General features: G+C 42.5%; 1 protein-coding gene across 1 annotated transcript; it reads right to left on the bottom strand.

Annotated features, from left to right (window-relative positions):
* Positions 1 to 7,405: 7,405 nt before the first annotated feature.
* ADRA1A (adrenoceptor alpha 1A) lies at positions 7,406 to 22,038 on the bottom strand. The gene is made up of 2 exons (XM_009959756.1): positions 21,156 to 22,038; positions 7,406 to 7,917 (listed from the first exon to the last, which is right to left on the bottom strand). Exons 1-2 carry the CDS (start codon positions 22,036 to 22,038, stop codon positions 7,406 to 7,408), a joined length of 1,395 nt encoding a protein of 464 aa, XP_009958058.1.
* Positions 22,039 to 22,730: the final 692 nt, after the last annotated feature.

Here is a 22,730-nt window from a genome sequence, read left to right as displayed (position 1 = left end):
ACAAAGACATTCTGACACTCAGTAATAAGTTATTACTTACAGTTGCAATATTTTTTGTGTCCATCTGTAAGTTCAGATGGATATTCCTTAGAGCAAGGTCTGTATCAGCTAAGGACCAAATCTCGGTCCTCAGCTGAAGTTCCCAGGCCTTACTGCAGCACAAAGTAATACCGGGCAAATGCACACTGTAAGCCAGAGGAAGAACAGACCTGTAAAAGTAGCAGGAGGGCAACTGGGGTTTTTTCAATAGTAGTTTTTCTCTAGAGGTTCCCGGAGACCTAGGATGAAATTTCCAAGGGTTTCACTAGCAACAGCTACAGCCAGGGCTTTCTAGGTTCCTAGCGTATCAGCTGTTTCGGAAATCTGTCTTTCCTTCTCTGCATCTCAGTTCTCCCTTTATAAATCATGGAAAATAATAATTCAGCACTGTCTTTCCCAAAGAAGATTTACATTCTTGGGTTGACAGGGATTGTTCTCTTAGTGTTTGTTTATAAGGAATACAGCAAAATGGGCTGGATTTCATCTGGGACATGATGTTTTACTGTAAGCAAACTGAATAAGCATGGTAAGGATCCGGGGCCCAAATGAACTTTTCAACCTCCTTTCAAAATTTTTAAAGAATTAAATTTTAACTTTCTGCAGTAAAAATACAAGTTTGATTCCCTTATTTTCCTCGTACCTTACTCCTACTAAAACCCACTGAGACCAGCACTATTGGTTGGAAACTCTACCTGATCCTCTGCCTGAAATGTTTGTTGAAAGGTAGAAGTCCAGTTTTATAAATACTTTTGGGGAAAAAACCAAACAAGCAGACTTGTAGCTCACATGTCACAAAGTGCACATTTCCCCCAATAATTTATTTGTTCACCTAGCAATATCTCATATACATTCAGTTTTGTTCAAGAAAATGACCAGCATGACTGTTCAAACATGTCGCATGATAAACAATGGGCCTTTCAAAACAGCATGTAGCAAATTCAATGACGTCAGAATATCACGTTCAGAAAATGCAGAGCTTGTTTCAAGAAACATCTTTGAAAACCACTGGCAGCCAGACTTGTACAACGTGCAGGCAAAACGCTGCAGCAGACGGAAGAAAAACATTTTTGCAACCAAATACCAGCAAAGCAAAAAAAACCCAAACCAGTTTGCATACAATCCCCGCAGTCGTAACATCAGGAACGAGAACTGAGCATTCAGCGATATTCAGCAAGGGTTCTGTATCACAAAACAACGATGCTGTCATCATTAGGTGAGGGGAATTGCTTTTTAAGTGGAAAACTGCCGAAATGCTGGCTAGATTTGTGTTTTATTATCGCAGAAAATGGTTTACAAGGACCAAGTTTTTGCAGATCATAGAAGAAATTCAGATCAATGCAAGAAGGTCTCGTCATTCAGTCCAAGACAATGAGTACTGGAAAATCATTTTTACTTTTCAGTATTAACAGTCGGACATTTTTGACCCTGAAAAAGCTCTTATTATCGTGATGCTAAAGGAGAGGATATTTCTCAGCCTGGGTTGAGCTCAGTGTAACAGACCGTGACCTGCATTAACTAGATCTTTGAGCGTGTTGTGGAACTAAAAGACACGTTATTTCTTACATGATAGTTCCTTACAATACATAGCTCTCCTCTTTAGCAATTCATTTCCCCTTAGCTCACGCTTGCTATTTTTCTCCTTCTCTGTCAGTGCGAGAAAGACACAGCATACTCTGCATAGAAGGCCTGACATTTTACTCCAATCCCTCATACAAATGCTTAATCTCCTCCTGGGGAATCAGTGATTCAATTACATTTATCAAGCTGGGTGGAAGATCTTTATTTTAATGCACCACAAGCTGTCTCTGTAGTGCCTTGGATTTTCATAATACTGTCATATATTAAACAATCTGCTTGGGAATACCTCCAAAAAGTAGTTGATTATGCTTATGGATTAGCTCTGTTTTGCAGATGGAGAAGGTTTAGTTTACTTATGTGCACTGATAGAAAAAGACAAGATTAGTCTGGCCGGAGAGTCTTCCTGCAAGTCTCATTATAATTAGGCAAGAACCAGAATGAATACTGGACAGATTCATTCACAGAAAGTGCTAGTAGATCCTTGGCCCTCTTGGGAAACAACTTAACAGCTGATATGCTAGTGAGACTTAAAGGCTCTGGGCAGAAGGTGGCGGGAAGCTGGTATGAGGAATGCAGCAAACAGAGATCAGACAGATACACAAAGCTGCCCCATTATACCAGTTCTCTCCTGAGCTATTAAATAGCTTTTTGTTCTGGCAAACGTTGACACTGCATGGTGCAGGTCCCAAACCTGCCTTGAGCTTAGTGCAACATCTTGAAGACCAACTGGCTTTTCTCTTTGGCTCTGTTGTTGGAAGCAATCATCCAGAAATAATTGGTGTCAACAGCCTGTCCTGTTGAGTTGGTTTTCAGCATTGCTTTGCTTATCCAAACAATATTAAGACAGGAAAGAGGATAAAGGTACCTCTGAGTGGGATACAGGGTTGATTACCAAGCATGAATTCGACATGGGACAGCTCAGATCTTCTTTGAGTGAATCACTCAGTCACTCTGTGCCTCAGTAGCTTTATCTTAAAGGGCAGTTTCTAATAAAACCCCATCCAAACGTGAGCTTTGGTTAACATGAGGCCAATGGGCATGTCTAGAACTAAGCAACTTCCACTTCAGCAAAGCAATAAGGTCTTTTTAAAGTGATTTCAACCAGTATATGATACTCCTTTCTGTTGCCTTTCAGAAAACAGAAGAAGGTAGGCAGTAAAATTTTGCAAGTTAGACTGAAGAAGCTTTGTGAAATCCGTTTGCTGACTCTGATGAGTAGAAAATCAAGAAATAGTCCTACCTTTATCTTTCCTCTTTTCAATGCCATGGATTTTCAAGACATTAAAGCCTGGCAAAGGAAAATATTCTTTTACACAATATGTAATTTATCCTTGGACTTGGCAGAGCAAAATTAAAAAAAAAAAAACAACAAAAAGAGTCGTCATTTATTTGGATAGTGGGAAGATCTTAAGTATTTGGAATCTGAGTAGTCTTACAGAGTTCATGAAGCCTCAGAAACATCAGACAGTAAATCTGAATGAACATTAACTGTGGAAACTGGAATACCAAACTTTCCCTGCCCTGTGAGGAAGACAAATTGGTGATCTGCTCAGCCTCAACCTGTGTGAATTAAAAGTCATATATACGACGCTCCAGCTCTCAGCTCTTTCCAGCAGGGACTATCTGCTCCACTCAGGATGGAAATCTCGGCTGTTGCTCTCAACAGAAAATACTGAACAGAGAGGACAGTGGGCTGTCATACGCGTCCCTCAAAGATTTCAGCCAGGACGCATCAAGTGACAGGCTAGTGTGCTCCCCTGGGTGCGGCTTTGAGGGGAAAACCATGCAACTCTGCTGTGTTCTTCCCATCTGACCACCTTCTGCTCTCTGGTCTGTGCTCCTACCGTATTTCACCTGACTGAGTCCTGATTGTAGAAAGATTTTATATGTGATGGTAGATGGCAACCCACTGGGAAATCTCTTGTTCTGCTGGTGCTTTTTAGATAGACAGATGCATCCAGCCTCTGTGGCTGCAGCTCTTTTACCAGTGCCAAGTTCACTTTAAGTAACAGAAAAATGTCGGCTGCTTAAATCTACTCTGCCTTTGGGGGGGGGTGGGGTGTTTGCCTTTTCCTTTTTTTTTTTTTTCTTTCTAGAGCTCCTTCTATGTTTTTTGAGACTTGTCAGTCCAAACGTCCATCAAGATGACAAGTGCCTATGACCCTGCTTGCAACAAGGCAACAGGGCAATTTTCATGCAGAAATTCTCTGAGTGAGCCAAACAAATTATGAGTTTGTTTTTGCTGGCAAATGTGACAGCAGCGGAGGTGTGGTTGGGACTGGGCTTGCCTGATGCTGAGGTCTGAGTGCTTTTCAGAGTCACTGGACAGAGAGAGGTTCTTTAGCATCTGTTTGATGACAGAGAAAAAAGGATGAAGATGAGACCAAGACTTCATTATTCTAACCTCTGTCTCTCACAAGCAGGAGTGCTGTGCCACAAAGTTGACTATCCCTGCCTGTCTATCCAGACATTGCCACCAGCATTTATTTATCCCCACCTTACACATTCAGATTATATTGCTACTTCAGAATTGCTCTGGAATGATGAATCCATTTGTAGCAGCCTATGTGTAGCTCCACAACAAGTCCTTGCCTGACACCATGAAACCTCAACAAATCGAAAATTACTGGAGAGAACCTGGTAAATCTCACAGCTCCAAAGCAGAGAAGGCATGAATTGCCTTGTTGGTTCAAGTTATAAAATAAGGATCCAGATAGGGTTGGCAGCAAGTGTGTGCAGTGAAGGTTTTCTGTCTTGATAGTTTTGCTCAATTTAATGGGTGTTTTTCAAAATGTTTCAGAGTTCAGGTTTTGTTCAAATAAACGTCCCATGTATTTGAACCCCATGAGACCGAAAACCTCAGCCACGAGTCTCACATGACTTTCTTATGAGATTTCCAGCTTTTCTGCTTCTGGTCTTGGCTTGAAGTACCATGAGAATATTTTTTTCGTGGTATTTCAACACTTTTAATTTCAAGTTCTAGACTTCATTGAAAAACCCTAAGAAAAGCTTTAAGGGGTGGTGTTCTTATTTAAACTAGAAATGGTATAATGCTACAGATTTTCTGTCTGTGAGTGCATGCTTTTGAAACAAATAAGGGTTTGGGTCCAGGGATTTGATTTGAATTCTTCTCTAATTTTAACCTGTTTGGGACATTCTGTATTTTTCTTGTGCAGCATTCATGTGGGAGGACAAATAACTATTTGCTTCAGCTAAGCTAGATATTTCATTTTCCAAATATTAGAAGAGGTAGACCATGCCATTCACTGACCCATCAAACACAACAATGCATAATGGTCTGAAAAACACTGTGCTTCCAAATTTACATGTCTTCTCAGTGGGTTCAGGACCACTGCAGGCTGAGTTGAGAACTGTTATCTTCATTTTCCCTGCCACCGCGTATTCATTTGTTTGAAGGCTGGGAGGAGCAAGACTTCTACTTAATGTGACCTATTAGCACCTGAAAACACCTATAAGAAATTTATCTGAGGCAGCAAGTGCTGCAAGGAAAGTTTGCCAGCACATACGGGACCTGAAGTGTTCTTGGTTATTACACCAGAAAAACGATGCCAACTTTACCAGGTCTTTTACATCTTTCTCGTTTTCTGACACAGCTCCATCAGGCTGGTGTTGTCTGAGTAAATCCTAGTGAATCTGCCCAAATACATGATTCTTACTTACACAGATTTTACTTCTGATCCTGCAGGATTAGCAAGATCTGTAAGCAGGTACTTTGTAACAGGTTTCCTAGGTGTGCTAGGAATTGTCTACACGAAACATGGGCTTAGGTCCATCTACTCTTTTCTTTCACTTCATTTACAGTGGCAGTGTTTGATTAGTTACCTGTCCATGTGTAGGTATGAAGCGCATATACACTCTGAGGATGCTTTCTACTTCCAGGTCTGTGCAAAGCAACAGTATTCCAAGAACTCCAAGGATCAGATTTGACTTTTGCAAATTATCTGATAAAGTTCTAGCTGCAAATATGTCTTTGCAGGAGGAAAGAAATCTCATTTGTGCATAAAGACTGAAATCCTCTTGACATTGGGGGCTTAATACTGAATGAGAGATGAATAAACAATGATTCCTTGTCAATAATTTCAAGGCCCTATCCTGTAAAAGTGAACTTTATCTCAATCCCTTTCCCTTTTCAAGCCAGTAATTATTCAGCACAGGAGCTGACATTGAGGCATGAGTAAAGGCTTATGTGTTGTTTCAAGAAGCTACATTCTTACTTGGCAGGCTCGGGAGGAGTTGTGTCAAGAGCTGCTTATTTCTGATATTGTACAGAGAATTCCTCCCACTATTTCTTCCAGATGCTAAACAGCTCATTTATTTATTTATTTGGATTAGCTATATTAAAATATAACATGCTTCCAAATGCTTTTCTCCCAAATTCCCAAAGGACGGCCCTTTCTCATGGGGATGTACGTCCTTAAGCCATTTAACATGCTCAGAACGAGGGTAGAGTTCCTGACTCCAGGGTACCCAGGATCTCATAGACAACTTAGAGAACTTGGTATTGAAGGAGTCAGAAAAGGAATGTAGCATAACACCGGGCAGGGAGGCAGCAAAACGTCTGCAGCTTTTCCAGTGACTGTGGCACTGATCTGACTTAGCAAGCACCTGAGCAAGGAATTATTGAGTCTTTAAGCAGGTCCCTGCTGGACTCAGAATAAGGAAAACAAATGGATGAGTGAAAGTGACCTCTTTAAGCCTTATTTGATGACAACTTACCTAGTTTTGAGTTTTATTAGACCCCCGCCAAAGCGCAGAGACCCTCCAAACAAACCTAGGAGGCATGCAAATTGTCATTTGGTTTTGTTTGGAGATTTGGAAGGTGGGTTGCACAAAAAAAGGGAAAGTTCTGGTTGGTCTCTGAAGCTAGGTGGAGTGCAGCCATTTGGATCAAGTTTCCCTTGGCAATAGACTTTACTGAAATCCACAGCACAAAGGGAAACTTTCAGTGACTCCAAGCAGGGCAAGAGCCAAGAGAGTGATTTTGCTATGCCCTGCGAGCTAAAGGGACGGCCTTTCCAGACAGGTTGAGGACAAGCAGCCTTGTGAGCATTACAGAAGACCAATTCCCCACCTGGTGCAGCCCAGGAATGAGGACCAGTGAGGCTGCCGGGCCGAAGATGCAAACCCAAAGACCTGCCTGTTCTCTTCAGGAAGGTGTGCAGGACCTCACCAAGCCAGGACCTGGACATGAACAAAAGCGGCAAGACATGGTAGGAAAACATTCTTGTCCACAGTCCCGTAACGAAAAGTAAGCAGAGATCTGTAAACACTGTCCCGTGACCTGAGCCTCCCAACCGCAGCTCTGAACCGAGGTTTAGCTTTTTGCTGGGGGCAGACTCACAAAATGGCTCTAAATGTGGAGCTGTCGGAAAGTATCCATGCTGGAATCAGCACGGGGTCTCTGTAGTTTGTTCTTTCTCCCCCGTTGCACCTAAACCAGAACAGTAAGAACTTTGAAACAGGGGAATACAGTGAAAAATAAAGCCTTTAAATGTCAGGCAGATCCCTTGCAGAGGCCCGTCTCTCAGAAGACCATAGGGTGCTCACCATCCACTGAAGCCATTCACTGTCTTTAAGGGGCTTTGTTCAGGCTACCAGCGCTCAAATACATCACTCCTCAAAAGCTTTGGCCCTGTTTTACAGTAAGCTACTTGTTTCATCCAGATCCTTTCAACTGTTGCAGCATCTACTTCCCAACAAAAAGAGCAACATCGCGTTAGCAGAGCCGCGAGTTTGCCAGCCGAGGCGGCTAGGCACGTCCAGTCCTTTAGACGTCCTCCCCGTTCTCACTGAGGGACATGGTGTGTATTTTTATGGTTGGCACTTTACAGTTTTCATGGACAAGGTTCCTCGAAGTGCCTGCACAGCAGCATTCCTGGAGGAAACCTTTGCTTTTCACTTTGGCAGCAGTACAGTCTTTAGAAACGGCATTTTTCGCGGGCACGCTTTGAACAGCGGAGAATATCTTCCATTCGCAGACCCCATCCGACTTGGAAATCTTATAGAAGGTTTCTCCCGAGCCGACAGGGATACGGACCACACCTTTGCTGCCCTCCATGCTTTGGCTAATGGGGTGGTTGAGGTTGAAACTTGGGGATTGCTTCTTTGCTGCTTGCTTCCTTGGGAGGCACTGCGCTCTCAGGACGTTTTGGAACGCTTTCTTAAACTCTTGACTTGAGCATGGATAGATTATGGGGTTGATGCAGCTGTTTAAATATCCAAGCCAAAATGTTATTTTAAAAAGTGTGTCCGGAGGTTTGATTGCAGGAAAGAAAGAACCTAAAATGGAAAATACACAGTGTTAAGGCAGAGGCAGTGAGAAATTGCAGGTAACCAAAGAAACTTAAACACTGGAAAAAATAAATAAGATCCTGTACTGTCTTGGAAAATTTATGACTCAAAGCCCAATTCCTGCAGGAACAAGTCTTTCAGAATATGTGGTGTTATACAATTACATGGATGTTCTATCAGAAATCGATTCAAGCCATCTACTTTATTATAGAATCATTGTATTCCCATTTACAGCCAGAGAGGCAAGCAAGAGGACCGATACCAAGCGACAGAGGAAAATTGCTTCCTCCGGGACTTCTAATCCAAGATTAGTTAGCCAAATAACAGTCGTATCTAGGAGGTCATCAAAAGGTTTCAAATGGGAAGAAAATCACACCGTTTTGGAAGTCAGAGTAAGTGAAAAGTAGGATTACTGAGTGGACTGCATTCCAGCTAAAAGTCTTAAAAACGGTAAAGTACGGGGTACTGAGTTTCCCTTGAACCCTTTAGAAAATCTAACTAGCCACCTAAAGTCCCAGGAAGTTAAAGGAAATGTTCCTTCTTACACCAGTGAACACTGGAGAGGATCTCATGGGCAGGCATGAGATATATATATATATATATATATACTGCCATATACTTGCAAGGTTACCTGCCAGAGACAATTCAAAGAGCAATAACTTAGATGGCTTCTTAGTAAGGAAAGTACTATGGGCCTTTTTATTCTATAGCAGGCAGGATAGCATTCAAAACATTTGAAACGTTTTGACAAAGCTCATTCAGCGTATCAGTGACAGAGCCATGAGCTGTGCATTCCTTAGTCCCCACTGTCTTGGCACAACAACCGTCAACTACAAGTGACCGTGCGAATTGAAAATTAAATAGCATTACTAATATCGTTTTTCAAATATAGATTATGATAGATGATAACATAAGTTTTAATTATGATTTATCTGCTGACTTAAAATCTTGTGAAGGTTTTTCCTAGGGCCAAACCCTTGGATTTTGTTTAACTACAACTTGAGCTCCTTACTGCTTGTATAAGCAAGTTTTTAACTTTAAGTGATTTGAATGGGATGTCAGTAAATGCTTAAGAGATTTACTCACAGAGATTTGTCATTATAAAACTACAGAGTCATATTTAAGATACCAAAGAGTCAACACTGCTGCTTACAGAGAATTGTTTAGAAATTCGTTGCTTTTCTTGAACGACACTGGAAAGTGGCCATTGTAACAGGATCCTGTAATTCTCTTATTTGGTACTTCTCTTTGCTTGGAAATAAAACCAATATTGTCTGAATGTAAATGAACCAGAAAACTAAACTCTGTGTGATGCTGGGGTGGGAATAAGTGATAACAGCACTTCTAAGACCAGTTTTGCAAAATAAATCTTGAACCGGAGAAAGAGAAAAATATTTGCCATGTGTTGTCAAGGGAGAAAGGCCTTTTCTTGCCTCCTTTAAAAGAAAGGGCCGGGGGGGGGAGGGAAGTGGTTCTATCATATCAGTGTGTCAGTAATTAGTTTGGGCAGAGGAAGAAAAATAATTTCCCAGGAAACATAATTGGCTTGTTTTAGACTTTATAGTCAAGTTTATAATAAACAGAACTTTTAGCACTGACAAATGCTTGTCTTCCTCCTTCCCCCCTGGAAAAATCATGAGCTTGTGCACGTTGAAAGAAGTACCGTGGAAGATTTAGATATCGACACATTTGTCATCCTCTGCAGTTTAACTACATCTGTAAGCAGCTCTAAGCTTTACAGGGATTGATCTGTGCGTTGCACCTCCCCTGACTTAGGGAAAGCTACTAATGCAATCGGGGGGGGTGTTCTAATTTGATTCTGAGAGCTGCTGAACTTCGGTTTGCATCTTTTTTTCCCCACCTTTGTCAAACAAAGCTGCAGCAAGTGCAGCAAATACTTTCAAGCGGCAAAAGCCAGAGAAGAATTCTCAGGGTGTTTTTGCCCGTGTGAGAATGTATCGAAACATTTCCTGAACCAGAGACACAAATAGTGCTCTGTGATTAATGACTTGCTCCTTCTGCCGGACGCGGTCTCCGCTGTGAAATGCAAAGCAATGTCTTCTTGCCATGGCACCAGCTCCTGCCCTCTGAGTGGAGCTGATGGGCCCAGGGGACGCGCTGCTGTCGGTGACGAAGTAGGAGCTGTGGTGGGGTGAGAAGCCTTTCGGTTATCTCCGACTTGGGAGAGGCTGCCTAGGACCTTCTGGTGTAAGGTGGAGGAGCAGAGAAGTGGTTCTGAGTCTGAAAACCCAAAAGCAGCGCTGAACACTCTCGTTTGTTGTGTTGGAGCAGCTGAACCTCTGATTCCAACCCCAGTTACAAACTGGGCATCAAGCACCACTGCCTCCATGACTGCTGCTGCATTGCTCCAAGCTAGCTAGGTAGACTAGTTTCACTATTCGTTTCACGATCATCCAGTTTGTAAGACCAAAGACGTTGTGCTAAAGAAAGCAAAAGCTGTTTTGCAGATAAGCATGAGTGAGCAGGCATATCCATGACCCAGAATTTTTTCTCAGCAAATTAATGCTGCTTTCCTTTAGTGAAAAACAACTAAATAACGTTCTCAAAGAACTTTCTGGCTGAAGTAATTGGCAGATGAAAAATAACGAAAGGCTTCTAAATGCCCAAATCATGCTCAATCTTTTCTGTGTTTCCTCATTTGATTGCAGCATATCTGGCGCTTTCCCATTTTGTGTTAAGACAAAAGGTGAAACAAATCTCGGTTTAGGGCATCAGCTGCGTGAGGCTGAGTGTAAAAATGCGTAAACAATAACAATTCCTGTTTGCTGCAACTTCTGGCTAACTCTAAATGGAATGCTAGTGCCTTGCCAAAGTCTGTTAAAAATAGAAAATAGCCAGTGTCAGAGTCTGTCTCTTGCTCTTTTTTTGGGGTGGGGATCTGCACGCTAATTTATTAATGTAACCTTTTTTGGTTCATCAGTGTAGAGACTTGTTGCCTTGGAACAACACACAGCGAAAAGAAAACGAAGTAGCTTTAACAGCATACAAACTTTGCTGTCTGTAGACCCATCACATGCTGTCTTTAACACTTTCTTTCCAGTGGTGGATACAGCTTGGGCTTTAGGACAGTAGCTTTGCTCTGCTCTGTGTTTAGTTGTGCCAGTGATGTTTCATAAGTTTAGACCAGCTAAAGCTCAGTCTCCAGGCTTCATTACAAGTGTGTGTTGTCCTGTGAATGAAACAGTACAAATGGAAGAAATATTGTCAGTAGCATCTTGAAAGGGCTGAGGCTGGAATTGGTAGTCAATGGACCCAATATGTAACAGAGCTAGAGGTAAAAATACAAGTAGAAATAATTTGGACCCTCTTCTTATTTATGCCAACAGCTTGTTCGACTTCCAGAGCAATATAAATCAAGATCAGCATGTCTAAACCTTGAGCCACTGAATGATTGTGTAGGATGCAAAAAAAATTTCACTTCCTGCATCTTCTCTGTCTAATGAGCAAAATCCTTCTGTATGTTGCTGTGAGGAACTATTGACACACCAGTATTTGCTTCGTGCCTCTACAGAAGTGTGGTGCCCCACAGAAAGAGCCACAGAAAGCAATGCCCTTCTGTTGCAGACCCCTGGTTACGTCTGTAGTTCAGAAACTTTCCCTAATCTTTTCGGTTGGCTACCTATCTGGCAAAAGGGGAAAATACCGTATTCGCCAAGTCCTTGGGCAATCGTGTTCCTTCCCACAGAACACTAAGAATGTGTTCTTTTCTTCCAGGCCTTTGATATTCAGTGGTGTTGCTGTCGTGATTAGTATCAGTGGTTGATGTATCTAGTAGCAAGCGGGAGTAATTTTTAAACAGCGCTGCTAAGCCTGGTGATAAAGTGTTTTGTTCAGCATGCTGAAACATCGCAATGGGCAGTGGCTGGCAGCTCAGGCCAGATGAGTTCAAAGTAGAAATAAAACATAGGCTTTGTGTTTTGTTTTTTTTTAAACAAGGACTGTAATTAACCATGAGATTAAACAACGGAGTGGTGAATTCTCTCTTCTTTAAGGTAGAGAGTATAAGACTGTCTGTTCCCTACGTAACTGCGAGGCAGTACCGAGAAACCAGGTGGAGCTGGGCTGAGCAGTGCAGAGTCCGTGTCCATTCAATCCATGATGACTTGGCTGCTGGCAATTAGTGTCAGCTCGGGTTTGGACACTTGCCTACTTGCAGCCAGGACTGAGAAAACAGAATTATTATAGCACCTAATTCTCCAGAGCAAGCTTTTCCAATTCTCTCACTTTAGGCAAGGCATAATCACAGATTAATCAAGTGCTGCTGTGCAGGTATCCTCTAATAGAGCTGGATAGTGAGCAGCAGTTGAGAAGTGAAAAGATTTCTTTCTTAAAACTATTTCTCTATCCTAGTCACAGGCCTTAATGTCTTCCCCTCTACACTGCTAGGAAAAAACTGGTAAATAGCAGCAAAACTGATTACAGTTTAGAGGCTTCATCCTCCATTGTCTCCCTGCAGTCTGTGCTGGAAGGACAGTAAAGAAAACTCCAACTGATCATTTAATGCCTTTGAATTGTAGATTGACTAAATGATGCTTGAATTCCTGCTTTGTTTTCAAAAGGTTGAGGACTCTCAAGTGTCAGTAGCACAATTCAATTGCTTGTTATATGAAAATAAAATAAAATAAAATGTACTATTAGCCTCCTGAGATCCTTTGCCATTAAGTATTTCATCACTCATCCCTGAAAATGTCAGGATTGCATTCCCTTCCCTCATCATTTATTTTCCTGTTTGTCAAGTCGAAGTTTCTTCAGATCTGAGAGAGAAGTTTTCCATGTGCCTCCTGGTGAGTAAGTGGCAATTCAGTCACAAAGATGTAATTTGACTTTGTCATTTGTCAGAAGTTATGGAGCTGCTTGATTATAGGTTGTTTAAAAACCAGTACTGATGTCGTGCGTTGTCTCACTGATGGACAGCAAAGAGGGGTTTAGAAGCCGCCAGACTACAGAAACTTGTGCTCTTTGTTTACTCTGTATCATCTCTGTCAGCACCATGGGAATAAGATCCCATACATTTTTGTGACCCATGGACCCATGGCGGTGTTAAAATCCATACCCGTCACTAAATCCTGCAGCTCTGTTTACATTTGCTGCTTTTTTCATTGCACTTCTTTTGGCACAAATCTGGTGATTGAGTCAGAGCACAGGAAAAGGCAGACAGGGGTGTACGGCTGCATCGGTGCATGGGTGAGATCAGGGCTGCTGTGGTCAGAGACCAGCAGTAACCTGCAGAGCAGTCAGCCCCTGTGTTCAGAGCTCGCAGTGAGCCGCTGCCTGCAGCACCCACAGGTCAGCAGCTGCAGACTCCACTCAGGAGACGACAGCAGTGCCTGTGCACCTTGGGAGCCAAGAACCAAACAGCATTTGTTAGGGTTATGATATCAGGGCTTAAAGTGTCCTAGAGAATCAGGAGAAGTACCCATTTTAAAACTCGCACAGAAGTCAAACAAAAATCCTAGCAACTCTTGCCTCTGACGTGTAGGAAATATGCCTCTGTACTCCCAGCAAACTGGAAACTGGGGATATACTGGTCTGGTTTAGACAGAGGCAAAGCTTAAAACTTAGGTCCTGGGATCTGCCCTAAAGAGGTCAAGCTAGAGGGCAGCAGCTATTCCAGAGCAACTGCCTAAAGACCCAGAGGAAGCACAGAGGAGCACTGATGTCCTCACAAAGATTAACTCCGTACCAGGGGCACCCCGGATCTCTCGTGAGGCAGTCTGCTCTACAAACCTTGATAAACGTGTTACGTCTTGTGTTCCCAAGCTCAGTGTTAGCTCTGAACTTTTTTCCATAAGACTGGCAGTCTATCCCACATCTCAGGTCAAAACAGAAATCACTCTCTGGAAAGCGTCTTTCTCTCTCTCTCTCTATATATATGTATTGCTGCAGACATGCAACAGCTGCACTCTGTACGTATACGCTCTCCCAGCACGTCTCACCCTGCACCTCCCTTATGGAAAGTATTTTCTGTGGGAACAAAAAATGGGATCAAAGAACCCTTGAGCAGTAGGAAACGTTTCTGGGCTTTGTACAATCAAATTAACGCAACCGACGCAGAACAGCGGTTCATGGACATGAGGAAGGGTAAAAGCTGCATCTGGCAATTCTTGCACGTTTACAGCTGTGCTTGTCCCGGGGCTTGGGATATTGTGGCTGATTCAGGGTGAAAATGAGAGAGACTTCGTGGCTTGATATCCCTGACCCATAATAAACAGCTGTAGAAGGAGGAGCGAGAGTTTGTTTCTCTTCCCAAGGGCCTGAATTCAGATCTCTGGGGCATCAGGAGGGTGCGGGTGTTTGGGCACAGGTGAGAGGTGGAAAGGGCAGGCAATAGGAATGGGTCAGTCTGGGAACAGAGCTCTGATTATTGAGATTTTTTTCAGACCTAACTTATGCTCTGTTTCATATTGTACCCACTTACGATGGATGATATTTCTGGCAAAGAGCAAACATCTCAGTGAGCAACTATTTCCAGATTCACTGTGGGCAGCTGCAGATTTAGAAAGCCGATAAAAAACCATGGGAAGGTAAACTGAGGTTTTGTTACCCCTGTAAACCCAAATAATCACATCATTTTACAAATCAATTTCATTGTCCTTGAAATTCCAGCTCCCATGCTGTTACTGCAGTGGAATGACTCTGATTCTCGTTGCTTGCATTTTTAAGATATTTGATATTCGTCCCGAAGCCCTCGCTCTCGGATTCACGCACTTACAACAAAATCTTTAAAAATCAAAAAAAACCCAAGCTGGTGTTTCAGAGAAGAGTTTCAAAAGATGAGTCTAACTCAGCCTGTCTCACGAGTTTGTCACTATGCAGCTGTCGTTCGTGATTTTGGAATCCTTGGGGTTAGCAATGCAAGAATTTTCTTCAGCATAAGCTGAGAATCTGTCCCTTATGTATCTATATGGAAGACAAATCCCGACATTTGCTGGATGGGGGGGGTGGGAAAATTGCTCATTGCCCTTCAATCACTAACAAATCCTAAATTGCACCATGACGTTTGAGAGTGAGTGAAAAATTACATTCTTGGTTCATTTACTCCAGGGACGTGGTAGTGGTGACTACACAAAGCAGGAACATTTTGAAGACAAGGACAAACTTTCTCTGCCAGGTAGTGCAGGCAGAAGAGCCATGGATTCATGGATCACAGAACATGGCACCACTTTCTCTCTCTTGTTTTCTGTGTAAATGTCTATTAATACCACCAGTTCCTTCTGCTGCTTTGCTATGTTATGAGTCAGTGAGACACAACGTTTTGGGCCTCAGTAACAGTGACGAAATATTTGCCACAGGGTTGTCAGCAGGTTCTTTGCTATTGGCTTCAACATAGCTGAGTTATCAACCTAGACCAACAAAGCCTTTCCAGCCCATTTATGAAAAATACCACTTGTGATTAGCAAAAAAATAAAAAGACTTGCCAAGGAAATATTTTGGCTGTTTATGCTCGTGGCTTATTTTCTCCCCATTCAATGGCCTAAACCACACACACACACAGATGCACACACTTGTGCTCCATGACTCAAGGCATGTAAACACCCTTCTTTTCCCTGACCTGTGCTCCAGAGAAGGAGCTGGAGCTTTAGTTAGGCTTTTTTTCATCTTTATTTCTTTTTTTTTTTTCTTTTTGTCGCTGAGGGAACACATTGAAATACTAGTGTGGAGAATCTAGCTCTGAATATTTTCTCCATGGCTGGAGTTCAACATTTTCTGATATGAAAACTATGTCGGAGGTTCGGATGTCACAGCTTTTATTCATTTTATTTTATTATATTATTATCAGCTGAACAACGAAAAGTAAGGGCGTTCAGATACTTGTTTCTCTGAATACCTAGACAACCCAGCCATGACAATGTTGAGGGAGTGCACGGACTGCTTGCCTTACTGTCCGCCCTCCAAGTAAAGGGGTAGGAGGGACTGGAGGATCCCGTGCTTATGTTCACTACTATGAGACCATCTATCCGATTCCAAAGAAGACAAGAGATGATTCATGAAAAGGAGTTATGCTATTTACTTTCTACATGGGGAAATGCCAGGATACTGATTCCCTGGAAGGCCGGTGCAATTCTATACAGTTCTGCTTCCCAGGAAAGCTTTTGCCTTCTCTTCCTTATTTTCCTCATCAGCAAACTTATTTACCCTCCCATCACGTAATCACCTTCTCTTTAACACTGCCTTCACAGGATAAGACAATACTACCCATCATTGCAGTATCATTATTCAAAATTGTCCCAATTCTACAGGAAATCTGTGACCTTCTGTTCAGCACCTACAGTCAACCTGCTACTGAGAAACTGCCTGAAAAATTCCCAGAGCAACCCGTGTCTTCCAGCTACAGGAAAGGTCTGGTCTGATGGTTGGCTCCACTTTCCAAGGTGATGTTGAGGATGTTACATGACTATGGGCATACATTGAGTTTCCAGACTCTTCTAGCTCTAAGTATTTCTTTCTATATCTCTCTCTATCCTTTTCTAGCTATTGCAAGAGGAAAAGAAAAATTAGAAACAGAAGAAACAGGCTGTGTGGCAGGATGTTAGTGCAGAGTGCCAGGGCCCAACAAGCCTTAATTGCCTAGATGAGCCTCATCTGTGGCCTCTACCCACGGCCCCTCTGCCCATTGGCCCAGGAGCTGCATATAAGGTCAAGCTTTTCTCCTCAACCTTCTTTTCAGGCTTGTTATTTCCTTGCTCTGTTTTGTTGGTTTATGTTTGGTGATCACTGGACTGTCAGCTAAACCTGTCATAGGTGCCAATTCTGGCTGCTTCTGCTCAGGTACGATGAGTGCATGCTGTTGGGGAGGGCGTTGCTCCTGCCTCTGCTGTTGTCACCCTCTGTGCCTGGGTTGTCCTCCCTGCCGGAGCAGCCCTACTGTTGCTGGTCCTTGATGTTCAAGTCTATCCAGAAGCGTGTTCTCAAGCTTCTAGTTCAGCTTCAAGTAGTTCCTGTTTGCTGGTGCCTAAGAGAATATGTTTACTCCAATTTGAAAAGCAATGTTGCTTACTTTAGCACTTTTTTTTTTTTTTTTCCCTGAGAGCTTAAAGAACTTTGGCAACATGTCAAAGAAGATCTCAAAGAACTTTGGGATGAGAAGCAGAGTTTCACATTTTAGTTCACTTGGAAAAAAAGAAACTTAGTGATAAGAAGGTTTTGACTAATGTAGAAAACAAAAATGCAGCTCTATCATCTGCTAGTCCTCCTAGCTAGATCATAGGTCTTAATTACCTTCAGTAGAGCGATGTAGTCTTGTTCATGTAAAGCAGTGCATGGGGTGTAATCCTCTGTTCATGACGCCTGGTTTGCACTCCTCCTAGCTATTTGAATGGAGCGCTTTAGTCAGTTATGTTTTGAGAAAGGAGTCAAGCACAGGGTAACCAAAGCGTGAAGGTCAGCACTAAAAGGCTTTTAAAACTATTCTTGCCATGTAAATTAACACGAGGGGATGTTAAATGGGGAAGCTCAAGTCACTCGTAAGTGGCTGGCAGCTGGGAATATGGTGATAAAGTGTTGCAGCAAAGAAACAAGAGACTAAGAAAATGATGCAACAGGTGTGCAAGATGACGTGTGAGAGCAGTAGTCCTGAAGTTGACAGGGAAACTGTCCTTTCCAGCTGTCTTCTCTGAAGGGCTGAATAATAGACTACCTGGATGGGGTAGGATGCTCTTGTAGTCTGCTTGGCACAAACACCAGCCTGTATTAAACAAGTGGCAGCCAGTGAAAGCATTCGGAGCTCCTAAACAGGCAAGTAATTTATTCAGAAGATCAACATTACCCTCTGTTGAATATATCCCTGGTATACTTATCCTTATAGAAAAGTGAATGCCTAGTGTAGAATGAGGAAAGATTGATGGACTTATCTGAAAATCTTCTGTTTGGGAAGCAATTGCGGAGAGCTGTAGATGCACTTGGAGGTCAGTCTTTTTCTACAGTTTAATACTAGGGCTGAAGTGTTGGACGTGATTGCTCTTTGGTCATGACATTTATAGGAAGAGTCTGTGAAGAATTTTCCCAATCAAGTTAATTTAGCAATGGGTTTACAGTTGTTTTTGGGTAATTGCGATTCAAAGGAAGGATTGCAGATTAAAAAAGCACTCTACACCATCTGACTTCCACTGCTGTGGAGCACAGACAGAATTTGAACTCACTAAGACCACATGTCTTGCATAGAGGCTAATGGGCATAGGCAAAGGCCCTTACAGTTCCTGCTGACTCTTGGATTGAGCTCCTGCTTAGCTGTCTATTGCTACCTCTTACTCTGCACTTCGGTCAATCTAAGCCTTTCCTAGACTATCCTGGAAAAGGACCTTTCGTTGTACTTGGAAAGCTATTGTCTAGAGAGGCACTGAGATTTGATTAAGGGAATGCAAAGACTGCAGGTCTAGTTGGGACAACAGTTTTTTTAAATAATTTGTGAAGATATGTTGAGTTCAAAGAAGCTTTTGCAGGAAAACTTTGAGGCTAGGAGCAGGCCCGCTTGTCAGCTCTAAAGAGGGAGAGAAAGTGCATGCAGGAATGAAAACCTGACTTCTTCCAGGGGAAATCAGCTGTTTTGACACTCTTATCTTATGGAAGTTTTGTGAAGGGTGGGTTCACACTCCAGCACGCAGAGAAAAAAAATCTTAACCTCACTTATTTTCATGCAACAGGATTATTGTTCTCTGGCTTACTCCACAAACATCAAAGTCAAGTGAGAAGAAGGTGTATTGGACTGAAAGTCTTTGCCCAGACCCTTTTTCTGGAACTGCATCCAAGAAGGTAAGACAGACATTGCTTACACAGATTGCAGTGCATCTTTACACACCAATTTCAGTTAAGATATGTCTTATGGCAGGCATACTCAGGTTGTTTCTCCAGTTTTCAGCAGCATTTGTCAATGTGAATATGATGCCTTTATCTCCCCTTGTTATCCTTCTATCACTCTTGCCCTTCCCATAGCTACACCTCAAAACTTTCTACCCCCATTTGTTATACGCTTCAACAAGCCTGGTGTTTCTTCTTTTAAAGTGTTTCTTGGCTGGTGGAGTCGATGTTAATAGATGTGGGGATCTTGAAGATGCTGCGGATCACAGTAAAATATACTTGTGTTTTGGGAACTTCTGCTGCATAGTGGTGACCACCTGCTGGTTGTCTAAGGTGGTTTATGTAGCATAGTTTAAGAATGTTTGTCTCATGGACAGCCTTCACTGAGGGTGGCCTGGCTGACGGGACCATTTATAGGTCTGTCCCATAGCCACAAAGCTGCAGAGCTGGTCTTTTGCACAACCAAGTTCTTGTTGCCCAGCCAGCTGCGTTGAGAGCTCCACAGCTGCCAACAGTTTCAGTGACAGAATATTCTGTGCCTCTGAAAGGTCTGCCCTCGGCCACTCTCCCTATGCCTACCTTCACCTGTCTGCAGAATGGATCTGAAAGTGGTTACTGCCTTTTGGAAAGTGTTCTGCAGGGCGTAGAGTGCAACCCGCAATCATCTCTGGGTGAGGCCCTGGCTCGGGGTGGAAGAGCCTGCCTTGAGATGCTGCCTTATTTTTTTTGAAGACATGTTTTTTTATGCCGCTTGTTTAATAGTTCTTTGTCTTTAAACAAAAACAGCAAATAGGTTTTGAGAGACTTATTATATGCTTTAAAAATAACATAGTAACCCCACAAAGATAGGGAGACTAACCTCAAGAAAGCTTCCTTATAAGGGATCAAAGAAAGATGCAAAGCCACTCTTGGGTCCAGAAAATATCTTAAATCCAAAGCAAATTAATTAACAATAGCTCTGTGTGGGCAACCACATTTGCAGATTAAAAGTGTGTTTAATGCGTTCTCGCAAACCCTTTTTGGGTATGTTTCAGACATCTTGGCAACCAGCATTCCAACGCGCTGACATCCTGGACAGCATGAGCCAGGCCTTTCAGGGCTCCTTTTTATGAAACATCTACATCTCTTACTCCAGCACTTCCCAGTAATGACCAACAGAAAAGATTCTGTATTTCTGTTTTTTTCACATGGCAACATAAGCAACAGGTTTTTGTGAAGCAATCTGGTAATCTTGGTGAATCCAGTAGAGGTTAGTTGAAAAAGAACAGCTTTTTATAAGGTTTAAAAAAAAAAAAAAAAAGAAAATCCCCAAATCTTTCTTTTCATGTTTAGCTAAGTCTGTCTTTTCTTTTTCCTAATTGTACATAGATAAAACTTGAACCCAATCTTTATTTTTCCTGTGCAGCATAAGCTCTTTCCATACGAAAAGCTACTGAAACTGCGCAAGTCACAGATTTAAGGTTCCGTGTTTCAAAAACTAATACTTTACAGCTGTTGCAGAGCAAACTTTATGATGCACCACATACATCACACTCAGGTATAGGTATGAAATTAGTATTCTTCTTTTAAATCCTGAAATCGTATCAAAGGGGACTGAGCAAGGCTTAATTAAAATTCTAATTATTTCTTTATATTTCAGTGATAGCAAAGCAGAACATATTCCCAACTTTCCTCCCCTTTAGAATTACAACTGGTGAATAAATATTCATATTCAGCATGATGGTTGAAGCCAGTGCTTGGCCAACGGGCTCAGTGGGTTTCCACAATGTATGCAAGCCAGAGAAGTACAAAATTAGTTTGCAGTATTCTCACTGCTGTCTTCTGACTGGTCACATGATTAATTAAAAAATAGGACATGCATTTCATTTGGAGTATGGTACCTCATAGTATGAATTTCCTGATAGGAAGCTGATTTTTTTTCCTTATAGTGGGAATTAAGTGCTGAGCACTCCAGGAGATCTGGCCCCAAGTCTGTGAATGTCTGCTCTGAGCCTGAATGCATCTGTATCGTGACCTTTTACATATTTATATCACCTGAAGAACTCTCTGCAAACTTAGATATCAACACACACACCCCTCTACCTAAAGATACTGTTCCTATAGTGAAGTTGGTCAGAAATAACAGTCCCAGTTCTGAAAGTATTTTCTTCATGGAAAAAGACTAAATCCTTTCCATTGTTTTCAGAACTTTATGCTTCTCTTTGAACCAGAGATATTTTATTTCATTTGAGACTTTCTTTTTTTTTTATATTTTCACTGCTTTGTCATGGTGAATGTTTTGATTTTGACAGCTTTCCGATAAAAGATATTCTCTCAGAGCTTTTCTGACCAGCATTACCATACGCAGGCGCAAACATGGCCCTCCTTCCAGGGAAGGTGCTGTAAAAGGCAGAGGGTTTTGCTTTACTTACCAAAAGGCATTACTACAAAAAACGGAAGCCAGCAGAGAACGAAGCATCCCACAACTATTCCCAGGGTCTTGGCAGCTTTCTTTTCCCTGGAGAACTTGAGGAGACGCACTGAGAAATGATGCTTGCTCTTGGGGTTGGATGCTGATCCACTTGCTTCAGGAGCGTTTTTACGATGGATCCGTAGGGTCACCTCTTCAGAACGAGATCTCTCTGTCTTCAGACCAGAAGTCAGACCTTTGTTTTCCCTTTTGGCCACTACATACACGCGGCAATACATCACCAGGATAATAGTCAGGGGGAGGTAGAAGGAGCCTAGAGCAGAGAACAACACGTAGCCGGGCTCCTCTGTGATTTGACAGATGGTCTCATCTTCTGGTGCTGGTTCCTTCCAGCCAAAAAGAGGTCCGATGGATATCACCAGAGACAGGGCCCAAACACACAGTAAGGCCAGGAGGCCTCTCTTCTCTGTCACTATGCTTGGGTATCTCAGTGGGTAGCTCACCCCGATGTATCTGTCTATCGAGATGATACAGAGGCTCATAATGGAAGCAGTGCAGCAAAGGACATCAACAGCTGCCCAGATGTTGCAGAAGATTCTCCCAAAGGCCCAGTAGCCCAAAATCTCCATAGTAGCTGAGAAGGGCAGGACAGTGGAAGTCAAGAGGAGGTCAGCGACAGCCAGGTTAATTATATAATAGTGGGTAACACTCTGGAGATGTCTGTGGCAGGCTACAGAGAGGATAACCAGAATATTACCCAAAACCCCAAAAACGATCAGCCCTCCTAGAATAACACCTAGTAAAATGGCCTTTGAAATGTTCACAGGCCCCACAGAGTGGGTGCAGTTGGAGCAGTCGGAGGAGTTTCCAGGGAGGAAAGCCATGGTGAGTGGCTGGTAATGTTCATACGAGGCTGTTGTACTTCACTCCCTTTTCAGGTAGAAAGCGTGATGAGATCAGTTCTCAGAAGGTCTTACAGGCAACATTTGCCTGGCTTTGCTGGGGAAAAGGGTTTTTAAGAACTCCTTAGAAGTGCAGCACCAGGAACAATGAGAAGGATCCAGAAACATATTGGAAAATCTACCTTTCTCCCGTTTACCATTATAGCACAACTAATAGCCACCATTTCCAGGTCAGATTTTGCTCCTTTTGCATTTTTCTTGGGGTGTAGAAGCGAGGCTACAGAAAACTGAGGTTATTTATCCTACTTCCCAGGATTACGTGATGAAAATACTGGAACTGCAGGTTAAAATAATTTCTGTCTTTTGGGGAAGATTCAGTATTTAAGTAACATAAATATTCCAAAGGGACTCAAATTTAAGTTTATCTTATTTAATTTAAGATATCACTGATGCTTTTAATTACTTTGTGTAAGTCCTAATTCTGCCTTACAACTGGCTTAGAAACCTGACAAGGTGGAGGCTGCTACTGTGTCTGCTCAGCAACGTCATTTGAGATACCTGCCACCACCCATCTTCAGGGTCTGGAGTGTCAATCAAAGGTCTTCCATGCTGTGGAGCAGTTGTCACTTGAGCTCCTGGACTGTGAACTAAGGTTTGTTTACAGCAACATTTGG

The sequence above is a fragment of the Leptosomus discolor genome, chromosome 23 (assembly GCF_034619465.1).
Source record: "Leptosomus discolor isolate bLepDis1 chromosome 23, bLepDis1.hap2, whole genome shotgun sequence".
NCBI lineage: Eukaryota > Metazoa > Chordata > Aves > Leptosomiformes > Leptosomidae > Leptosomus > Leptosomus discolor.
This window is presented reverse-complemented; position numbering and strand designations above follow the sequence as displayed.